General features: G+C 47.8%; 2 protein-coding genes across 2 annotated transcripts in view; one reads left to right on the forward strand and one right to left on the reverse strand.

Annotated features, from left to right (window-relative positions):
• Positions 1-18,109, forward strand: part of plekhh1 (pleckstrin homology domain containing, family H (with MyTH4 domain) member 1) — a 140,271-nt gene extending 122,162 nt beyond the window's left edge. The window contains exons 25-29 of the mRNA XM_070878820.1: positions 1,735-1,877; positions 7,662-7,791; positions 13,603-13,689; positions 14,326-14,472; positions 17,395-18,109. Coding sequence (XP_070734921.1) covers positions 1,735-1,877; positions 7,662-7,791; positions 13,603-13,689; positions 14,326-14,472; positions 17,395-17,559 — 672 coding nt within the window. The 3' untranslated portion in view covers positions 17,560-18,109. The remainder of the gene's footprint in view (positions 1-1,734; positions 1,878-7,661; positions 7,792-13,602; positions 13,690-14,325; positions 14,473-17,394) is intronic.
• The window catches only part of pigh (phosphatidylinositol glycan anchor biosynthesis, class H), a 93,957-nt gene that overhangs the window by 36,984 nt on the left and 33,678 nt on the right, over positions 1-23,295 (reverse strand). The gene's annotated exons all lie outside the window — the stretch shown is intronic.

Here is a 23,295-nt window from a genome sequence, read left to right on the forward strand (position 1 = left end):
TGGGATAGGGGCGGGAAGGGAAGCGGAGTGAACCTGCACCTAAAGCACCAAGCCTTACAAACCACAAAACCTTGCAAACAAAAAGTAATAAGCATTCAATAAGAAATAAAAAATTTAAATAAGTCCTACCTTCATCTTCAAACTCAGCCCGGGAAGGCAGTGGGCCGGCCAGTGCGGGAGGCCACTAGACCAGGGCTAGAGGCGGGCAGGAGAACTGATAGCGCTCCTGCCTGCCGGTGATTTATATCAGTTCTCCTGCCCGCCCGCTCCTAGTACTGGCCAAATGGCCTCCCGGTGCGATCAATCTCTTAGAAATCGCACCGGGAGGCCACTTGGCCTGGGCTAGGTGCGGGAGCGATTCAACTGGCCGGCATCGGGTCCCACAGAGCGGCTGCAGGAAGACACGGAGAGGCTGCTGATTCCAGTGGCCGGCATCGGGTCCCACAGAGCGGCTGCAGGAAGACACGGAGAGGCTGCAGATTCCAGTGTCCAGCATCGGGTCCCACAGAGCGGTTGCAGCAAGACACGGAGAGGCTGCGGATTCCAGTGGCCAGCATCGGGTCCCACAGAGCGGCTGCAGGAAGACACGGAGAGGCTGCTGATTCCAGTGGCCAGCATCGGGTCCCACAGAGCGGCTGCAGGAAGACACGGAGAGGCTGCTGATTCCAGTGGCCAGCATCGGGTCCCACAGAGCGGTTGCAGCAAGACACGGAGAGGCTGCTGATTCCAGTGGCCAGCATCGGGTCCCACAGAGCGGCTGCAGCAAGACACGGAGAGGCTGCTGATTCCAGTGGCCAGCATCGGGTCCCACAGAGCGGCTGCAGCAAGACACGGAGAGGCTGCTGATTCCAGTGGCCAGCATCGGGTCCCACAGAGCGGTTGCAGCAAGACACGGAGAGGCTGGGGGTGAGGAGCTACTGCAGACACGCCATTGCGCATGTGCAGACGTCCTGGCACTGTTTTCGGCACAGGATGCTGGCTCCATCCCCCCGACTCGATTGGCCACGCTGCACGACCACAGGGAAGAGGCCGGACAGCAGCTAAAGTGGGAAGGAAATTTTTTGGCGCACTTCGGAACGGAGAAAAGCGGCGCATCTCCAGTAAGTGCGCCGAAAAACGGGCTGGGCCAAAATTGAGGCCTTAGAAACTTATAGCACGGAAGGAGGCCATTTCAGCCGATCGTGTCTGCGGCGGCCGACAGAGCTATCCAGCCTAATCACACTTTCTAGCTCTTGGTCCGTAGCCCTGTATCTTACGGCTCTTCAAGTACATATCCAAGTACTTTTTAAATATGGTGAGGGTTTCTGCCTCTACCACCCTTCCAGACCCCCACCATCCTTTGGGTGAAGAAATTTCCCCTCAACTCCCCTCTAAACCTCCTACCAATTACTATAAATCTATGCCCCCTGGTTGTTGAGCCCTGCACTAAGGGAAATAGGTCCTTCCTATCCACTCTATCTAGGCCTCTCATAATTTTATACATCTCAATAAAGTTTCCCCTCAGCCTCCTCTGTTCCAAAGAAAACAAACCCAGCCTATCCAATCCTTCCTCGTAGCTAAAATTCCCCAGTCTAGGCAACATCCCTGTAAATCTCCACTGTACCCTCTTTGGTGCAATCACATCTTTCCTGTAATGTGGTGACCAGAACTGCACGTAGCACTCCAGCTGTGGCCGAACTAGTGTTGTCGAGGTGTTCAGTTTAAGCATTGTAATGTGATGTGTGGTTCCTGCAGGTGGAGTATGGTGATCTGGCACGCCCTGTACCTTCCAGTCCGGGTGGCAGCTCCCAGTTTAAGATGCAGCAGTTTCTGCAGCAGGTTGTGGAGAAATTCTACCCCAAGCACTACAGACAAGGCTGCAGCCCCGAGCAGCTCAGGTAGGCCTCACCTTCCCTTGCCCTTCCAGGACTGCTGTTTGGCTGCACGAGCGGGCTGGGCTCCCTGCCTTTATCCAGAGTAATCAATAATGAGAATGTAGCCAAAGAGTAGCATGACGTCTTTAGGCCGTTGCTTTTGCCTGATTGAAAGAACCGGTGAGGCAAGGGCCGAAAGAGACGGTTAGTTCAAATTAAAGCTCGTGGAATTCACTGTATTAATGACTTCTGTAACATAATCGAGAGCCATATATCGAAGTTTGTCGATAACACAAAGATTGGCGGTAGAGTAAATAGTGTAGACAGGAGCATAATGGGAGCAAGTCCCACTCGAGAGACTTGATTACAAAAATCTAGGCTGACACTCCAGTTCAGTACTGAGTATTGAGGAAGTGCTGCACTGCCGGAGGTGCCGATTTGTGGATGAGACGTTAAACCAAGATCCTGTCTCCTCTCTCGGGTGGACGTAAAAGATCCCACGGCACTGTTTTCTGGCCAATATTTGTCTCCAGCAACATAACATCTGGTCATTATCACATAGCTGTTTATGAGTACTTGCTGTGCACACAAATTGGCTGCCACGTTTCTTACATTACAAGTGACTTCAAAAAGTACTTAATTGGCTGTAAAATGCTTTGGGATGTCCGGTGATCATGAAAGGCGCGATATAAATACAAGCCTTTCTTTCCTTCATAAAATTACAAATATACATTGATAGATTAAGTGAGTGGGCAAAACTGTGGCAGCTGGAGTTCTACGTAGCAAACATAGAAAATAGGTGAAGGAGTAGGCCATTCGGCCCTTCGAGCCTGCACCACCATTCAATAAGATCATGGCTGATCATTCCCTCAGTACCTCTTTCCTGCTTTCTCTCCATACCCCTTGATCCCCTTAGCCGTAAGGACCATATCTAACTCCCTCTTGAATATATCCAATAAACTGGCATCAACAACTCTCTGCGACAGGGAATTCCACAGGTTAACAACTCTGAGTGAAGAAGTTTCTCCTCATCACAGTCCTATCCCAGTAACTGTACATCAGTGCACTATCCCAGTAACTGTATGTCAGTGCACTAACCATGACACCCAGGTCTTGTTGCACCTCCCCTTTTCCTAATCTGCCACCATTCAGTGTGAGGTCATCCATTTTGGACCAAAAAAGGATAGGTTTGAATTTTTTTTAAATGGCGAATAGCTAGAAATAGTGGAAGTCCTAAGAGATTTATGGATTCATAGACACTAATCACTAAAATGTAGCGGTCAGGTACAAAAATCAATCCAAAAGGCTAATGGAATGTTAATCTTAATATCTAGAAGGCTAGAATATAAATGGAAGGATGTTTTGCTACAGCTATACAAAGCCCTGGTTCGACCACATCTGGAGTACTGTGTACAGTTCTGGACACCGTGCCTTAGAAATTGATCTTGGAAGTATTGCACCACAGGTTTGCCAGAATGTTAGGAGGGCTCCAAGGGTTAGAGTATCAGGAGAGATTACATGAACTAGGCTTGTTTTCCCTGGAATATAGAAGGTTACGGGATGATTTGATTGAGGTTTTTAAGATTTGGAAGGAGAGAGAGAAAGTTGGGGAGTTGAGGACAAGGGGACAAACCTTAAAATCAAAGCCAGGCCATTCAGGAGAGAAGTTAGGAAACACTTCTCTACGCAAAGGGACTCTCTCCCACAAAAAGCATTGGATGCGAGCTCAACCAATAATTGTAAATCTGAGATCACTAGATTCTTACTAGCTAAGGGTATTAAGGGATATGGAGCAAAGGCAGGTGGATGGGGTTAGGTCACAGATCAACCATGATCTCCTTGAATGGTGGAACAGGCTCAAGGGGCTGAAAGGTCTACTCCTGTTCCTATGTCCATAAGGCTTCCCATATCTGATAATTGGGATGGGCCTTCAGGCTTATGACTTCCAGTAGCATCACTGGGTCTTCATAGACACATTTGCCATCTCATTAGAAATAGTATGAAGAAAAGGCCAAGAATGCTGGTCTCTCCCAAGCTGCACAACTAAGAATACCTGTTTTCAAAGATTAGCCGTAGATTAACGCTTCCTGCTCAGCCCTGTCAAGCCCTCCCAAGTTCAGGTATAGTAAGGGTAGCACTAAAATTGGCAGTCTCAGAGAGGATAAAGGATGGCTGGTATGGGGAACACTGGTGCAGTACATAAGAAATAGGAGCAGGAGTAGGCCATTTGGCCCCTCGAGCCTGCTCCACCATTCAATAGGATCATGGCTGATCATCGACCTCAACTCCACTTTCCCGCCCGATCTCCATATCCCTTGATTCCCCTATACTCCAAATGTATCTATCTCGGCCTTGAATATACCACTTCCCTGCCCGCTCCGCATAACCCTGCACTCCCTTATCATTCAAAAATCTGTCTATCTCCACCTTAAATATATTCAATGACCCAGTCTCCACAGCTCTCTGGGGTAGAGAATTCCAAAGATTCATGACCCTCTGAGGGAAGAAATTCCTCCTCATTTCCGTTTTAAATGGGCGGCCCCTTATTCTGAAACTATGCCCCCTAGTTCTAGATTCCCCCATGAGGGGAAACATCCTCTCTGCATCTACCCTGTCAAGCCCCCTCAGAATCTGGGATAGGGTGCAATGTACACCTAACCATATTGTACGCGATCTAGCAATGTGGGCCTGAAGTTGAAGAGTGTTCCATTCCTCACCAAATCTACACGAGATGAAAAAACAAAATGGCTTCACTTCCTCTCGCGTTCTCGCAGTGTTATCCATTGTCCCTGGGTGAGAGGGCAGGGTTACCTGTAAAGCTGCCCCTGGAGCAAGGAGGTAGTTGGGAGTAGTTCAGCTGATCTTTCCCTTCCCAGGCCTACATTTAATGTATCCCCAGTGCTGAATTATGGGCATGAGCATAAGAAATAGGAGCAGGAGTAGGCCCTACGGCCCCTCGAGCCTGCTCCGCCATTCAATAGGATCATGGCTGATCATCGACCTCAACTCCACTTTCCCGTCCGATCTCCATATCCCTTGATTTCCCTATACTCCAAATCTATCTATCTCAGCCTTGAAAATACTCCGAAACTCAGCATCCACAGCCCTCTGGGGCAGAGAATTCCAAAGATTCACAAACCTTGGGTGAATGAAGAAATTTCTCGTCATCTCTGTCTGAACTGCCTTATCGTGAGACTGTGCCCCTAGTTCTAGATACTCCAGCCAGGGGAAACAACCTCTCAGCATCTACGCTGTCAATCCCCTTCAGAATCTTGTATGTTTCAAGGAGATCACCTCTCATTCTTCTAAACTCCAGAGAGTATAGGCCCATTCTACACAATCTCTCATCATTAGACACCCATCTCATCCCAGGAATCAACCGAGTAAACCTCTGTTGTACTGCCTCCAAGACAAGTATATCCTTCCTTAGATAAGGAGACCAAAACTGTGCACAGTACTCCAGGTGTGGTCTCACCAAGGCCCTGTACAATTGTAGCAAGACATCCTTGCTCTTTTACTCTAACCCCCTTGCAATAAAGGGCAACATGTCATTTGCCTTCCTTATTGCTTGCTGCACCTGCCTGCTAGCTTTCTGTGTTTCTTGCACAAGAACACCCAAATCTCTCTGAAAACCAACATTTAAAAGTTTCTCACTATTTAAAAAATATTCTGTTTTTTTTTATTCTTCCTACCAAAGTGATTAACCTCACATTTCCCCACATTATACTCCATCTGCCACCTTACTGCCCACTCACTTAGCAAATGCAGTGCGTCACTATGTGAGGCCACACCATGGAATTTCCAACCTGCAGGACAGTGGTACTGCTTCTTTGCATCACCATTCAGAGCTCATGGGTAAATGTAGTGATGGTACTGAGCCACCCCGGCTTGTGGACCCCACTGGCTCCAACTTAGCTGAGGCAGTAGTCATGGAGCCACAAGTGGCTTCCCAGCCAGAGTTCACGCTCCTGATCCCTATCCAGCACCTCTTGCCGGGTATCTTGGGCTCCGCTGTGAGGCCCTCATGGGTCAACTGGAACGCTCCATCTCAGAGTGACACATGAAGAGAGGCCACTCGGCTGAGGTACTGTCGAGCTGCTGGTGTTGGTGTGACACTGTGTGCTCGTTTCTGGGCACTGGCACTCAGGAAGCATATATTTGGAAGGATATATATAAATGGGGTCGGCCATTTAGGACTGAGATGAGGAGACACTTCGCTCAGAGGGTGGTGAATCTTTGGAATTCTCTACCCCAGAGGCTGTGGCGGCTCAGTCTTTGAGTATATTTAAGACAGAGATCGATCGATTTTTGAATATTAAGGGAATCAGGGGATATGGGGACAGTGCAGGAAAGTGGAGTTGGGGTAGAAGATCAGCCATGATCTCATTGAGTGGCGGAGCAGGCTCGAGGGGCCGAATGGCCTACTCCTGCTCCTAATTTTTATGTTCTTATATTGGCCTTGGAGTGGGTACAGAGCCGATACACCAGAATGTTACCAGGGCGAAAAGGGTTCAATTATGAAGACAGGTTGCATATGCTAGGCATGTGTTCCCTTGAGTATAGAAGATTAAGAGGTGATATAATTAAGGCGTTTCAAATGTTGAAAGAATTTGGTAGGGTAGGTAGAGAGAAATTATTTCCTGTGGAGGAAACCAGAACAACCTTAAAATTAGAGCCAGGCTGTTCAGGAATGAAATCAGGAAGCACTTTTTCACACAAAGGGTAGTAGAATTCTGGAATACTCTCCCCCGAAAGGCTGTGGATGCTGGAGGTCAAATGGAGCTTTCAAGACTGAGGTGGATTGATTTTTGTTGGGTAAGGGTCTCAAGGTATACGGAGCAAAGGCGGGTAAATGGAGTCAAGGTGTAGATCAGCCATCATCATCATCATCATAGGCGGTTCCTCGAACGAGGATGACTTGCTTCCACACGAGTTCACAGATGTTTCAATGAAGGACCCGATGTTCCAGCCCTGAACTCCAGTTGAGGGGGTGGAAGATGCCTGTGCGTGGGTTTTTTTAACGTGTGGTGATCGTTGCACATCAGCCACCACACCTGGGGTGGTGTTCGCACACAGGTCAGGGCGGCCCACGATCGGCCATGGTCTCATTGAATGGCAGAGCAGGTTCAAAGGGCTGAATGGACTACTCCTGTTCTTAATGCTCCTATATTCCTAGCTCCCCAGGAAGAGTCAGTGATTTAACAAAGATGGGGAGAGAATTAGATGAGAGGCGGTTAAGTGAGGCTGGGAATGTTCTTACGTCTGTCAGCTGTGGCTCAGTGGGTAGCACTCTTGCCTCTGAGTCAGAAGGTTCAGGGTTCAAGTTCCACTCCAGAAACTTGAGCATAAATATCCAACCAGTGTAGTGCTGAGGGAGTGCTGCACTGTTGAAGGTGCCGTCTTTCGGATGAGACGTTAAACCGAGGCCCTGTCTGCTCTCTGCTCAAGTGGATGTAAAAGATCCCATGGCACTATTTCGAAGTAGAGCAGGGGAGTTAGTCCTGGTGTCCTGGCCGATATTTATCCCTCAATCAACATAACAAAAACAGATTATCTGGCCATTATCACATTGCTGTTTGTGGGAGCTTGTTGTGCACAAATTGGCTGCTGTGTTTCCCACATTGCAACAGCGTCTACACTCCAAAAGTACTTCATTGGCTGTAAAGCCCTTTGAGACGTCCGGTGGTCGTGAAAGGCGCTATATAAATCCAAGTCTTTTTTCTTTACGTGTGCAAAACCACGCCTGCACTATCTGAATTACTGCTGTGCTGCTTTCTGATCTAATGCTGGTCGTCTCTACTCAAACAGGCGACTGGCAGACAGACTGGCAACAAAATGGATGCTTCTGCGGGGGTGTAGCGGAGCTGACTGCGTGCGGATCTACCTGACGGTGGCCCGGAAGTGGCCGCTCTTTGGAGCAGAACTCTTCACCGCAAAGGTAAGATCCCAAAGAATGTTGTGAGGGCTGCAGTCAGAAAGTAGAAGGAAAAGTGCATCAGGAGCATCGAGACTCCCCACCCCCCCGTATAGGACAGAGTTAAGCGGCTAATTTTCCATAATTGGTCCTCTCCATCACCAGGACAACACACTTCCACCTTGGTAACATCGCCTGTCTCCGCCACTGCCTCAGCTCATCTGCTGCTGAAGCCCTCATCCATGCCTTCAATACCTCGAGACTTGACTATTCCAATGCACTCCTGGCTAGACCCCTCCATCTTCCACCCTCCGTAAACTTGAGCTCATCCAAAACTCTGCTGCCTGTATCCTAACTGGCACCAAATCCCGTTCACCCATCACCTCATTGCTTGCTGACCTACATTGGCTCCCGGTCCAGCAACGATACTCACTGTAGTGATCCGTTTCAACTCTTTGCCCCTGAAAATATCTTCAGCTCATGGGCGTTAATTTTTTTCTGCCAATATTTTCCGCACTCAAGCTCTGTGTGTAAAATGTACTCAATGTACAACCGAATATGCAATCAGAATGCCCCCGCAATAATGCTGAGCCGCTTGTTCAACGACTAATCACTTCGAGCTCCAACCTCCCAAGTGCATACATGTCCAATGCTTTGTGTTTTGATTGCTTAAGTAACAGAGTGGGATGTTACTGCATTAACACATACCCATAATGCCAACCAGTGTACTTTAAAAGAGCTATCCAATTATTCCCACTCCCCATGGCCCTGCAATTTCTTTTCCTTTTCAAGTACTTGTCCAATTCTCTTTTGAAAGTTACTACTGAATCTGATTCCACCCCCTTTCAGGCAGTGTGTTCCAGATCATAACAACTCGCTGCGTTAAAAGAAAAATCTGCTCATCTCCCCTCTGCTTCTTGCGCCCATTAACTCCTGGGAGAACAATCCCACTGTAATTAGAAACATAGAAAGTAGGTGCAGGAGCAGGCCATTCAGCATTTCTAGCCTGCACCGCCATTCAATGAGTTCATGGCTGAACATGAAACCTCAGTACCCCCTTCCTGCTTTCTCGCCATACCCCTTGATCCCCCGAGTAGTAAGGACTTCATCTAACTCCCTTTTGAATATATTTAGTGAATTGGCCCCAACCACTTTCTGTGGCAGAGAATTCCACAGGTTCACCACTCTCTGGGTGAAGAAGTCTCTCCTCATCTCGGTCCTAAATGGCTTACCCCTTATCCTTAGACTGTGACCCCTGGTTCTGGACTTCCCCAACATTGGGAACATTCTTCCTGCATCTAACCTGTCTAAACCTGTCAGGATTTTAAACGTTTCTATGAGTTCCCCTCTCATTCTTCTGAACTCCAGTGAATACAAGCCCAGTTGACCCAGTCTTTCTTGATAGGTCAGTCCCACCATCCCGGGAATCAGTCTGGTGAATCTTCGCTGCACTCCCTCAATAGCAAGAATGTCCTTCCTCAAGTTAGGAGACCAAAACTGTACACAATACTCCAGGTGTGGCCTCACCAAGGCCCTGTACAACTGTAGTAACACATCCCTGCCCCTGTACTCAAATCCCCTCGCTATGAAGGCCAACATGCCATTTGCTTTCTTAACCGCTTGCTGTACCTGCATGCCAACCTTCAATGACTGATGTACCATGACACCCAGGTCTCGTTGCAACTTCCCTTTTCCTAATCTGTCACCATTCAGATAATAGTCTGTCTCTCTGTTTTTACCACCAAAGTGGATAACCTCACATTTATCCACATTATACTTCATCTGCCATGCATTTGCCCACTCACCTAACCTATCCAAGTCACTCCTTAGTGAATACTGAACCAAAGTACTTGTTCAATTGGTCTGCCATTTCTTTGTTCCCCGTTATGACTTCCCCTGATTCTGACTGCAGGGGACCTACGTTTGTCTTTACTAACCTTTTTCTCTTTACATACCTATAGAAACTTTTGCAATCCGCCTTAATGTTCCCTGCAAGCTTCTTCTCGTACTCCATTTTCCCTGCCCTAATCAAACCCTTTGTCCTCCTCTGCTGAGTTCTAAATTTCTCCCAGTTCCCAGGTTTGCTGCTATTTCTGGCCAATTTGTATGCCACTTCCTTGGTTTTAATACTATCCCTGATTTCCCTAGATAGCCACGGTTGAGCCACCTTCCCTTTTTTATTTTTACGCCAGACAGGAATGTACAATTGTTGTAATTCATCCATGCGGTCTCTAAATGTCTGCCATTGCCCATCCACAATCAACCCCTTAAGTATCATTAGCCAATCTATCCTAGCCAATTCACGCCTCATACCTTCAAAGTTACCCTTCTTTAAGTTCTGGACCATGGTCTCTGAATTAACTGTATCATTCTCCATCCTAATGCAGAATTCCACCATATTATGGTCACTCTTCCCCAAGGGGCCTCGCACAATGAGATTGCTAATTAGTCCTCTCTCATTACACAACACCCAGTCTAAGATGGCCTCCCCCCTAGTTGGTTCCTCGACATATTGGTCTAGAAAACCATCACTTATGCACTCCAGGAAATCCTCCTCCACCGTATTGCTTCCAGTTTGGCTAGCCCAATCTATGTGCATATTAAAGTCACCCATTATAACTGCTGCACCTTTATTGCATGCACCCCTAATTTCCTGTTTGATGCCCTCCCCAACATCACTACTACTGTTTGGAGGTCTGTACACAACTCCCACTAACGTTTTTTGCCCTTTGGTGTTCTGCAGCTCTACCCATATAGATTCCACATCATCCAAGCTAATGTCTTTCCTAACTATTGCATTAATCTCCTCTTTAACCAGCAATGCTACCCCACCTCCTTTTCCTTTTATTCTATCCTTCCTGAATGTTGAATACCCCTGGATGTTGAGTTCCTAGCCCTGATCATCCTGGAGCCACGTCTCCGTAATCCCAATCACATCATATTTGTTAACATCTATTTGCACAGTTAATTCATCCACCTTATTGCGGATACTCCTTGCATTAAGACACAAAGCCTTCAGGCTTGTTTTTTTAACACCCTTTGTCCTTTTAGAATTCTGCCGCACAGTGGCCCTTCCTGTTCCCGGGCCTCTCTGCCCCCCCCCCCCCATCTCCTGCCTCTGCCTCCCTTTTGTCTCCCTCTGTCTCCCTGCATTGGTTCCCATCCCCTTGCCATATTAGTTTAACTCCTCCCCAACAGCACTAGCAAACACTCCCCCTGGGACATTGGTTCCGGTCCTGCCCAGGTGCAGACCGTCCGGTTTGTACTGGTCCCACCTCCCCCAGAACCGGTTCCAATGCCCCAGGAATTTGAATCCCTCCCTGCTGCACCACTGCTCAAGCCACATATTCATCTGAGCTATCCTGCGATTCCTACTCTGACTATCACGTGGCACTGGTAGCAATCCCGAGATTACTACTTTTGAGGTCCTACTTTTTAATTTAGCTCCTAGCTCCTTAAATTCGTTTCGTAGGACCTCATCCCTTTTTTTACCTATGTCGTTGGTACCAATGTGCACCACGATAACTGGCTGTTCTCCCTCCCATTTCAGAATGTCCTGCACCCGCTCCGAGACATCCTTGACCCTTGCACCAGGGAGGCAACATACCATCCTGGAGTCTCGGTTGCGGCCGCAGAAACGCCTATCTATTCCCATCACAATTGAATCCCCTATCACTATCGCGCTCCCACTCTTTTTCTTGCCCTCCTGTGCAGCAGCGCCAGCCACAGTGCCATGAACTTGGCTGCTGCTGCCCTCCCCTGATGAGTCATCCCCCCCAACAGTACTCAAAACGGTGTATCTGTTTTGCAGGGGGATGACCACAGGGGACCCCTGCACTACCTTCCTTGCACTGCTCTTCCTGCTGGTCTTCCATTCCCTATCTGACTGTGGACCCTTCTCCTGCGTTAAGACCAACTCACTACACGTGATACTCACGTAATTCTCAGCATCATGGATGCTCCAGAGTGAATCCACCCTCAGCTCCAATTCCGTAACGCGGACCGTCAGGAGCTCGAGGCGGACACACTTCTCACACACGTAGTTGTCAGGGACACCAGAAGTGTCCCCGAGTTCCCACATGGCACAGGAGGAGCATATCACGTGACCGATCTCTCCTGCCATGCCTTAACCCTTAGATACCCTTAAATTGGTAACAACAATGTTACAGTTCAGTTACTGATATAAAAAACAAAAAGAAAAGCTACTCACCAATCACCAGCCAATCACTTACCTCATTGGCTGTGACGTCACCTTTTGATTCCTTTCTACTTCTATTTTGCTTTCTCTCCCGCTGTAGCTGCACCGGTACGCCTTTATAGGCCGCTCCGACACTGCTCCCGCCTCTCACCAACTGCCGCTGATCCTCGAGCTCCCGCTGGGCCTTTATAGGCTGCTCCGACGCTGCTCCCACCTCTCGCCAACTGCCGCTGACCCTCGAGCTCCCGCTGGGCCTTTATAGGCCGCTCCGACGCTGCTCCCACCTCTCGCCAACTGCCGCTGACCCTCGAGCTCCCGCTGGGCCTTTATAGGCCGCTCCGACACTGCTCCCGCCTCTCACCAACTGCCGCTGACCCTCGAGCTCCCGCTGGGCCTTTATAGGCCGCTCCGACGCTGCTCCCACCTCTCGCCAACTGTAATGTATCTGCTTCGTGCGTTCTTTGCTTAAGAATTCATAGCAACACATTGCTATTAAGAACTAGTTGGTTTATTAGCAAAAGATTTAACAATCACACTACACATGACCAGTTCATCCACCAGGCTCACAACCACCTGCCTCATCGTGGATCCCCCCGAACCCAACTGGCTGGGGTTTTATTGAGTCTTGTGAACATCACATGACTAGCTAAGCCACTCCCAACTCAACAAACCTGTGAGCATCCTCACAGGTGCATACATTACATGCAGCTTCTCCAGTTTCTCCACATAACTGAAGACCCTCAACCCTGGTACCATTCTGGTAAATCTCCTGTGCAGGAAAGTTGAGGTTGAAGATCAGCCATGATGTTACTGAATGGTGGAGCAGGCTCGAGGGGCTGAATGGCCTCCTCCTGCTCCCATTTCTTATTTTCATATGTTCTAAGGCTTTAACATCCTTCTAAAGTGTGTTGCCCAGAATTGAACACAGTACTCTAGATGAGGCCTATCCAGTGATTTATAACAGTTTAGCAGTGTTACAGTAATAAAGCTACTCAAATAGCAACAATAGCTTTATAATGGTAAGGGTTGAGCGCCCGAAATCTGGAAACCTCGGGACCAAGGCCGTTCCGGATTTTGGAACGTCTTTGCCTGGGCCGAGGTAGGTGGGATCGGGCAGCCGAGGGAGGGAGGGAGGGGGGCCGGGGCGAGGTCGGGCTGCCGAGGGCCGGAGCGAGGTCGGGGCAGGTGGGGGCCGGATTTTGGAACATTTTCCAGTTTCCGGACGACCCCGCCACGGATCAGTCTGCTGTCCGGATTCCGGATCTCCGGATTTTGGATTTTAGCACTATTGGCCTCCGTTGTCTCGTCTTTCACATTCTGTCTTAACCTTTCTCTGCACAAGTCTGGCTGTTAGAGAAAAATATCAATGCATAGACATTTCCATCCTCCAGTACAGCAAAATCTTTCACCTTGAAGAAGTGCTGGCAGACTCTGCTTCTCTAGACTAGCCCAATGGCATAATACGCATGTCTGTGTGACTCGTATCATGGGTTTATGCTACTAACGCAACGAAAGATCTACATGATGTGCCTCATGTTTGCTTTTCATAATTTCCTTTCATTGTATCAATGAGGCTTCTCGGCCTTCTGTGAATTTGAGGCTCTAACCAATCATTGTTCTGCCTTTCATCTCTCCAGCCGATTGTACCTTCACCCCTTGATGAGAAGCCCGTGTGGTTAGCAGTGAATGAAGATGGCATCAACATCCTGGAGTGCAGCACAATGGTATGAGTTCACTTTGGGGGACAAGCGGCCTGTTTGAATCTGATGCACGCTGACCTGAGGAAAGCATGTTCAGTAGAGTGGTGCCATATAGTGTTCCCACCGGTCGGCATTCTTCCTATCCCAATTCTCCTCTTTGATTGTCCCAGGCAATGCTTTATACCCGTGGTAAAGAGGAAAATCTGCCCCTCTCACTGCCTGATATAACCTGGGACAGACATCTCCACTCATCAAACTACTCTAATGTTATGATTTAGTTACTTGCAGGTTAACTGGTTGGTCCTTTATCAGAATTCCTAATACAAGTGCTGGCCTGGCCTGGAGAGAGCCTGTTCAAATCTGGTATAGGCCTAGCCTAATCTGGAGAGTAGGCCTGTTCAAATCAGATATATTCTGGCCTGGGGAAAGAATGTTCAAGTTTAGTATAGGCCTAGCCTGTGCTGGAGTATGAAGCACTGTCTGCTATCACTCCTTCCAGATAAAGGCTTTTATCATACCCTCATGTTATCCACTGAATGTAATAAATAGGAAGCCTACATTTATTAATACGTTGACTTTAAATTTCCTGTTGCCATGGAGCAACAGGCCTGTAGGGGCCTGGACATTTCTGACAGAAGGTTTTCTTTGTGTTGCTCTCAGCGTCTTGTGATAAATTACTCCTACCTGTCGGTCATGACGTTTGGCGGTTGTCGCGATGACTTTATGATCGTAGTCAGCAAAGCCAAGGATGGGAGCCCAGGGAAGACTACCATTGAAAAACTGGTGTTTGCTATGGCAAAGCCGAAGGTAAGGAGTTTTAGAATGCTCACTCTGTTACTGAATCAGAGCACCTCTCTAGTCATAAAAAGTTACAGCACAGAAGGAGAAAATTCAGCCCATCGTGCTTGTGCCACTCTTTGAGAGAGCTCTCCAATTAGTCCCACCCCTCTGCTCTTTCCCCACAGCCCTGCAAATATTTCCTTTTCAGGTACTTATCCAACTCCAGATCATAACCACTCACTGCATAAAAGAAATTCTCGTTTCCCTTCTGGTTCTTTTGCTCATTATCTTAACCTTGGGTTACCGAGCTTGCTGCCACTGGAAACACTCTCTCTATTTACTCGATCAAAGACCTTCATGGTTTGAACTCCTCTATTAAATCCCCCCTTAACCTTCTCTGCTCTAAGGAGAACAACCCCAGCTTCTCCAGATAACTGAAATCCCTCATCCCTGGAACCATTCTAGTAAACCTCCTCTGCACCCTAAGGCCTTGACATCCTTCCTAAAGTGTGGTGCCCAGAATTGGTCACAGTCCTCCAGTTGGGGCCTAACTCATGATTTGCAAAGGTTTAGCATAATGTCATTGCTTTTGTGACTGGGAGAAACCGTTGACTTTGAATGACCTTATTACTGGCTACAGAAGTCAAGCCAAGCTGTAAAATATAATTCTCGGAGCAAAACTCCTTCAGTTTGTTGTGCTGCTTCTAATCTCCCAGAAATCAGCTCCGTCCATTTGATGCCTGACAAATTGTGGTGAACCAATATCAAAAAATCCATTGGGTCTTGTATTGGCATCAATCACTAACAACAAAAGCCATTATAACCTAGCCCCCTCAACATCCTTTCACCAGAGCTTTCATTCCTGAGAGCAGGAGGCCCAACACTGGAATACTACGGGCATTGCCCCCTTGGAATGGGAGTCACCATGTCCTGTCACTGGATCTCAAACCCCTTGGAATGGGAGAAGATGAGTTCCTGCTTTCCTCAATCGGATAAATATAGTGGCCAAGGTTTTCCGATCATATTGCCAACAGTATCCCATTAAACTGAGTTCCCGTCGATGTGATTAATGGAGAACCTACGCCACTGTGTTGGCTGTCTCCCCATTTCATTGTGTCTTGGCCTCTTTAGATCTCTCCCTCCCTTGTCTCGGCTGGTGCCTTTATAGAGTAAGGCTCAAAGCGTTAGAGTAGCAGTGCTACAATGCTGTCGCCCTGTATCCAATCTGCGTGATTCCCCAATGGGAGGGCAGGATCTGAGAGTTGACCCTCTGTTATTGTTTCTTGACCTCTTCCTGTCATGGCCTGATTCATTTACAAAAGACCATAACTGGCTACTAAAGGCTACTTTATTTAAATTGCCGCTGGGAAATGCTGCTCAAGACCCCAAGTTCTCGAGACTCGAGATCAGCAGATATTCCTGGGTAACGATGTAAGCGGACCTTTCCATTGGTGTTCAAGAGGGCTGGAAGATGAAGAGAAGTAATGCTTCAGGTCTATAGAGTCTTGGACAGACCCCCTCTGGAACACTGCATTCAGTTTGAGCGACGCACCTCGGGAAGGATATATTGGCCTTGGAGGGGATGCAACGAAGGTTCATTAGACTGATACGGGGCTGAGAGGGTTAATTTACGAGGTCAGGTTGCATAAACTAGGCTTGTATTCCCTGGGGTATAAGAGACTGAGGAGTGATCTGATCGAGGTGTTTAAAATGTTAAAAGGATTTAATAAAATAGATTTCCTCTGATGGGGTAATCAAGAATAAAGGGGGCATAATCTTAAAATTGGAAGCAAACTTCAGGAGCAAAACCAGGAAGCATTTTTCCACACAAAGGGTGGTAGAAATCTGGAACTCTCTCCCCAAAGGACTGTGATTACTGGAACAATTGACATTTCCACGACCTGAGATTGATGGATTTTTGCTGGGTAAGGGTATCAAGGGATATGGAGCTGGAAGGGAAACGGAGTTGAGGTGCAGCTCATCCATGATCTAATGAAATGGTAGGACATGATCGACGGGCTGAATGGCCGCCTCCTGTTCCTAATTGTAATGTATGCACCTGTGCGTATGCTCACAGGTAGAGGAATCCATGTTCCACGTATATGTATAATGTATGAGGTTGCAGCCCCTATTTCATTATTTGAAGGGGCTGCTCCTCAAATTCTGGTTGCACTTCAGTCCCACACTCCTGATCTTTGGGCACTTTGTGCGGAGGGGAGCAGGCAGGTCAGAAGGCCTCCTCGTAGGACTGCTCCTGGGCATGGCCAAAGTGACCATCAACTGGTCCAGGCAGCGGGCGGTCGAGGGTGTCGTTCAGCCCGACTGCCTGCCTCTCTTCCGCGGTTACATCCAAGCCAGGGTGTCCCTGGAGATGGAGCACTCGGTGTCCACTGGTACACTTGCGGCCTTGCACGAGAGGTGGGCGTCGGAGGGACTGGAGTACATCATCACCCCTGGCAACCAAATTCTAATTTGATTAAAGGTTTTTCATTACAGTCTTAAATTGTTAATTTGTGGATTGTAGTGCCCTTATCAAAGGGGGCATTTGATCTAAGTATCAACAAAATAGTTGTTGAGCTGTTGAGTTGTGAGTGGCTCAGCCAGTCATGTGATGTTCACAAGATTCAATAAAACCCCAACCAGTTGGGTTCGGGGGATCCACGATGAGGCAGGTGGTTGTGAGCCTGGTGGATGAACTGGTAATGTGTAGTGTGATTGTTAAACTTTTGCTAATACACCAACTAGTTCTGAATAGCAATATGTTACTATGAATTATTAAGCAAAGAACCCATGAAGCAAATACATTACACTAATGTTCCTCTAGTCATCCATCAAGAGTTACGGCAAGAGACCAGGGGATCCTGCACAGGAAATTCAGGGGCTCCCAAGTCTATTTTGAGAAGCACTTTGGTGATTCACGCACGTCACTTCTGACTGTTGTGTTTGCAGATCCTGGAGCTGACGCTGATACTTGCCAGCTACATAAACTACAGCAGCTGCCACTTGTTGCCCATCTCGCCACCCACAACCTTCTCGGGCAAGAAACTGTGGGAGATCGACAGCAAGCATTTCCCCAGCATGACGCGGACTACACAAGGTCCTACCCTGCTCTGAGATCTCTGCGTTGACTGGTGGCTGAGAGCACGGAGTGGCGCCCCAAGCTATCAAGAGGACAAACCACTTGGACGATTCAAATGGTGCACAGATCACTGTTGTGTCTGCACCTTATCTGTTGCCACTGTCTGTATTTAAGAGCTCGAGTAGTATTAGACTTAATTTTTTTTTGACGCATCGCCGATCGCCACTACCCGTCTCTTGTGAGCTGGGTGCGCAAGTGGCAGGCTGCCTGGTGCTGTCGGTGCTGCGGCTGGTCCACATGCAGCAAACCAGCACGGTGCAGGCTGCTGGGAAAGGCCACCTCTGCTGGGATAGGCAACCTCTGCTGGGAAAGGCCACCTCTGCTGGGAAAGGCCACCTCTGCTGGGAAAGGCCACCTCTATTGGGAAAGGCAACCTCTGCTGGGAAAGGCACCCTCTGCTGGGAAAGGCAACCTCTGTTGGGAAAGGCATCTGCTGGGAAATGCCACTGCTGGGAAAGGAGCAGTCTGTTGCATAGGCCTTTTATGTTGAGAATGGTGTTTTACATAAGAACATAAGAAATAAGTACAGGAGTAAGCCATACAGCCCCTTGACCCTGCTCCGCCATTCAATAAGATCATGTGGCTGATCTGATCTTGGACTCAGCTCTACTTCTCCCCGCTCCCCATAACCCCTTATCGTTTAAGAAACTGTCTATTTCTAAAATTTATTCAATGTCCCAGCTTCCACAACTCTCTGAGGCAGTGAATACCACAGATTTACAACCCTCTGAGAGAAGAAATTTCTCATCTCTGTTTTAAATGAGCGGCCCCTTATTCTAAGATTATGTCCTCTAGTTCTAGTCTTCCCTATCAGTGGAAACATCCTCTCTGCATCCACCTTGTCAAGCCCCCTCATAATCTTATATGTTTCGATAAGATCTCTCATTCTTCTGAATTCCAATGAGGCACAACCTACTCAACCTTTCCTCATAAGTCAACCCCCTCATCCCTGGAATCAACCTAATGAACCTTCTTTGAACTGCCTCCAAAGCAAGTATATCCTTTCCTAAATATGGAAACCAAAACTGCACGCAGTATTCCAGGTGTGGCCTCACCAATACCTTATACAGCTGTAGTAAGATTACCCTGCTTTTATACTCCATCCCCTTTGCAATAAAGGCCAAGCTACCATTGTCCTTCCTGATCACTTGCTGTACCTGCATACAATCCTTTTGTGTTTCATACACAAGTATCCCCAGGTCCCGCTGTACTGTGGCACTTTGCAATCTTTCTCCATTTAAATAATAACTTGCTCTTTGATTTTTTTAATGCCAAAGTGCATGACTTCACACTTTCCAACATTATACTCCATCTGCCAAATTTTTGCCCACTCACTTGGCCTGTCTGTCTTTTTGCAGATTTTTTGTGTCCTCCTCACACATTGCTTTTCCTCCCATCTTTGTATCATCAGCAAACTTGGCTACGTTACACTCAGTCCCTTCTTCCAAGTCGTTAATATAGATTGTAAATAGTTGGGGTCCCAGCACTGATCCCTGTGGCACCCCACTAGTTACTGGTTGACAACCCAAGAATGAACCATTCATCCCGACTCTCGGTTCTCTCTTAGTTAGCCAATCCTCTATCCATGCTAATATATTACCCTCAACCCCGTTAACTTTTATCTTGTGCAGTAACCTTTTATGTGGCACCTTGTCAAATGCCTTCTGGAAATCCAAATACACCACATCCACTGATTCCCCTTTATCCATCCTGTTCGTTACATCCTCAAAGAACTCCAGCAAATTTGTCAAACATGACTTCCCCTTCATAAATCCATGCTGACTCTACCTGACCGAATTTTGCTTTTCCAAATGTCCTGCTACTGCTTCTTTAATAATGGACTCCCAACATTTTCCCAACCACAGATGTTAGGCTAACTGGTCTACAGTTTCCTGTTTTTTGTCTGCCTCCTTTTTTAAATAGGGGCGTTACATTTGCCGTTTTCCAATCTGCTGGGACCTCCCCAGAATCCAGGGAATTTTGGTAAATTTCAACCAATGCATCCACAATCCCTGCCGCTACTTCTCTTAAGACCCTAGGATGCAAGCCATCAGGTCCAAGGGATTTATCTGCCTTTAGTCCCATTATCTTACTGAGTACCACCTCCTTAGTGATTGTGATTGTGTTAAGTTCCTCCCCCCCATAGCCCCTTGACTATCCACTGTCAGAATATTGTTCGTGTTCTCTACTGTAAAGACTGATACAAAATATTTGTTCAGAGTTTCTGCCATCTCCATGTTCTCCATCACTAATTCCCCGGTCTCGTCCTCTAAGGGACCAACATTTACTTTCGCCACCCTTTTCCTTTTTATATACCTCTAGAAACTCTTGTTATCTGTTTTTATATTTTGCGCTAGTTTACTTTCATAGTCTATCTTCCCTTTCTTAATCATTTTTCTAGTCGTTCTGTTAGTAAAGACGTCCAGTATTAGGAAAAGCCCTTCTCCGGGCCCATTCCCTTTCCTTCCCCTCCCCATGCCATTCCACCTAGGGCTGAGCATTCTGCCAACAGGGCAGAACCTACCTACTACCATATCTGAAGCCCCGCCAATTGTGATGGGCTTGAGCGTCGGAGGGCAAGGTTCTGATGCGAGCTGTATCGGTGGTGACCGCAAAGACTCGGCAGGATGTTGTCGCCTGGGGATGATAACACAAGGAAGTTCTGGGCAGCAGCAGTGCCGGGGGTGAGGACCTGCTCCTTGTGCAGACCCGTCAGTGTCTCCTGCACCAATCGAATCGCCAGCGCAGTCGCTTAAAGTGACACCCGGGCTTGGAGTCAGCGCCCAGAACATGAACCCACCACAGGACCAGCTGGCTCAGAGGCTGTCATCACCCCTTGAAGCTAAACCGAGGGAGATATTTTTATAACATTTGTTCTCGGCATGTAGGCACCGGAGGAACTGGAGTGCATCATCATCCCCGGCAACCAAATTTTAATTTGATTTAACGTCCAAAGTTTAATTTGTTTAATGTATCGGTTTTAGTGCCCCTTTAATAAGGGGGCACTTGATTATTGTTTCAATAGTTGTGGGCAAAACTGTATTTGATGCCCAACCCTTACCTTGAGAAGCTGGTGCTGGGTCAGCTCCTTGCTTGGCGGCGATTGTACCACTGAGTGGCTGCCTCCGAGGGCATCAAGGGGCGGCTGTCCTTTCCCGAAGGGCCATTAGCAAACTAGCTGTTTTCTTACTTTACAAGCCGGCAGCTTTCGTGGTCATTTTTCTTTTCCTGGCGCCAGCTCACAAATTTCACCACTTTGATTGGGATTTTCAAGCCTGACCTCTGGGTTTCCAGTCTGGTACTGTAACCACCGCACGCACTGGAGTCAACCGTGGTTCAGTCAGTCGCACTCTTGCCTCTGAGTCAGAAGGTTGTGGGTTCCACTCCAGAGACTTGAGCACAGAATCCAGGCTGACACTCCAGAGCAGTGCTGAGGGAGTGCTGCACGGTCAGAGGTGCTGTCTTTCAGATAAGCATTAAGCTGAGGTCCTGACTGCCCTCTCCGGCGGGCATAAAAGATCCCACAGCACTATTCGATGAAGAGCAGGGCAGTTCTCCCCAGTGTCCTAGCCAACATTTATCCCTCAATCAACATCACAAAAAAAAAATTATCTGATCATCATATTGCTGTTTGTGGGATCTTGCTAAGTTGCTGCCGTGTTTCCTACATTACAACAGCAACGACCCTTTCAGAAAGGCACTTCATTGGCTGTAAAGCGCTTTGGGACGTCCTGAGGTTGTGAAATGTGCTATATCAATGCAGGTCTTTTTTCTTTTACCTGTGATTTGGATTGTTTTCTGCCGTCTATGTAAGCTGGCAGAGCCCCGGGAATGCTAGGGGTGGCACAGCAGAGAGGATAGAGACGGACATCATGGGAAAACACTGGGCTGAAGACTTGTGGAAAACTAGTGTCGAGCGAGAGTGCTACCCACTGAGCCACAGCTGACACCTTTAGTACTGAATGACCTGCCTGTTTTAATTCATTTTTGCTGAAGAACGTGGGCTCTGCCAAACGTGTTGAAACTTCCAGCGACCAGTGTCAGCAATAAAAACTGACGGGTCAGAGTGAGAGTCCCTCTACACTGCCCCCACCCTATCCAAAAGTACCCCTCCCTACTGTACCGATGTATATTCTTGTTTCCCAAACATTCCGACATGTTTGAGTCAGGTTGTTGCCAGTTGTGATCATTTATCCTGAATTCTGGGTGTTTTCGGACCGTTGGCCTGATGCTAGCAAGGATCAGACTGACACTAAAGCAAAATATTGTGGATTCTAGAAATCTGAAATAAATTAATTTCTTAACCAATAAGGGGTTATGGGGAGCGGGCAGGGAAGTGGACCCAAATCCATGATCGGATCAGCCAGCCATGATTGTATTAAGTGACGGGGCAGGCTCGAGGGTCCATATGGCCTACTCCTGCTCCTATTTCTTGTGTTCTTAACTCTCTTTCTCTCCACAGATAACATTTCAGGTCGATGACCGTTCGGCAGAATTGGAAGATGTCAGAGATTTAACAGTTTTTGAGCAAGTACAGAGGCTGGGAAAGGGGGCGGGGGAATAGGGAAGGTCTGTGATAGGGTGGAAGGCAGTAGTGATTAAATGACCAAAGGGATGATGGTGCAAGGCAAAAGGGGGTAGTAATGGGACAATAAAGAAATATGCCCAGAGGGGGTGTAAATAGTCACAACAGAACTAGTACCAGCACCTGCAGTTCGAGAAAATGGGAGCGGTGGTTATGATCTAAAGTTATCGATCTCAAAGTAGCCGTAAAGCACCTAAAAGAAAGATGGGCTGTTCCTCGAGCTTGCGTTACTGAGACTGCCCAACTCGCTTCAAGCAGCACCAGCAGAGTTGGGAAATTCCCATTCTACCAGCCTCGGCTATGTTGGGACAGCCTGGCACATGGCTGTGAATGCAATGGCCATCGTTGAGCAGGGGGGCTGGATTCAAAGCAGTGTCCCAGGTGAATAATATTGTCAGCCTGAGCCCCCAACCAAACCAGCTTTGTTTGTTGGAAAGTGTTTAATGTGCTGATGAAACTATCCTGCAGTGTTGGAAGGGATCTTCTCCAGTCACTGTTGGTGGTTTCAGCTTTACAGTGAGCTTTGTAGCAGGTGGGTGGGGTTGGTGTGAGGGGTGCGGTTGGGCTTATAGCAAATATTTTGGGGACAGGATTAGTCCTGGACCGCTGCTAGCCACCTGAGCAGCCACTGGCTGTTCTGATCTTTTTGCAGTTGTTTAACCATTCCTTCCGTCTCCTGTCAGAGTGGGAGGAGGGTCTGACGAGTGAGGACCGCCTGGCGATTCCTTCACGCACAGCCACGGGTGAACCACGTCACCCACTGACTTGTAGCCTTCTTTACCCACTTCATACTTTCACAAGAGACTTGAAGATGACTTTTTTATTCAAAGGATTGGTACAGGGCCTGGTGATACAGAACAAACGGAGTTCTTACAGGGCACAGAGTGTCGTGCCTAACAATTGTGAGTGTGTGTGTGTGTGTATAGTATATATTGAATACTTGAATGTGACAGGGACAAACCCATTTCTGTGAATGGTTACACCCAATGTACTGTACCTCTTATTTATTCTAACTGTTGAAGTGAACACTGGTTTTCTCACTTTAAGTTGAGCAGTTGCCTGTGGTTTTGGAATCATGGTGTGATTAAGAGGATAATACTGGAACGTTCCCACACCCCCTCCCTCC

Source organism: Pristiophorus japonicus, chromosome 4, assembly GCF_044704955.1.
Source record: "Pristiophorus japonicus isolate sPriJap1 chromosome 4, sPriJap1.hap1, whole genome shotgun sequence".
Taxonomy (NCBI): Eukaryota; Metazoa; Chordata; class Chondrichthyes; family Pristiophoridae; genus Pristiophorus; species Pristiophorus japonicus.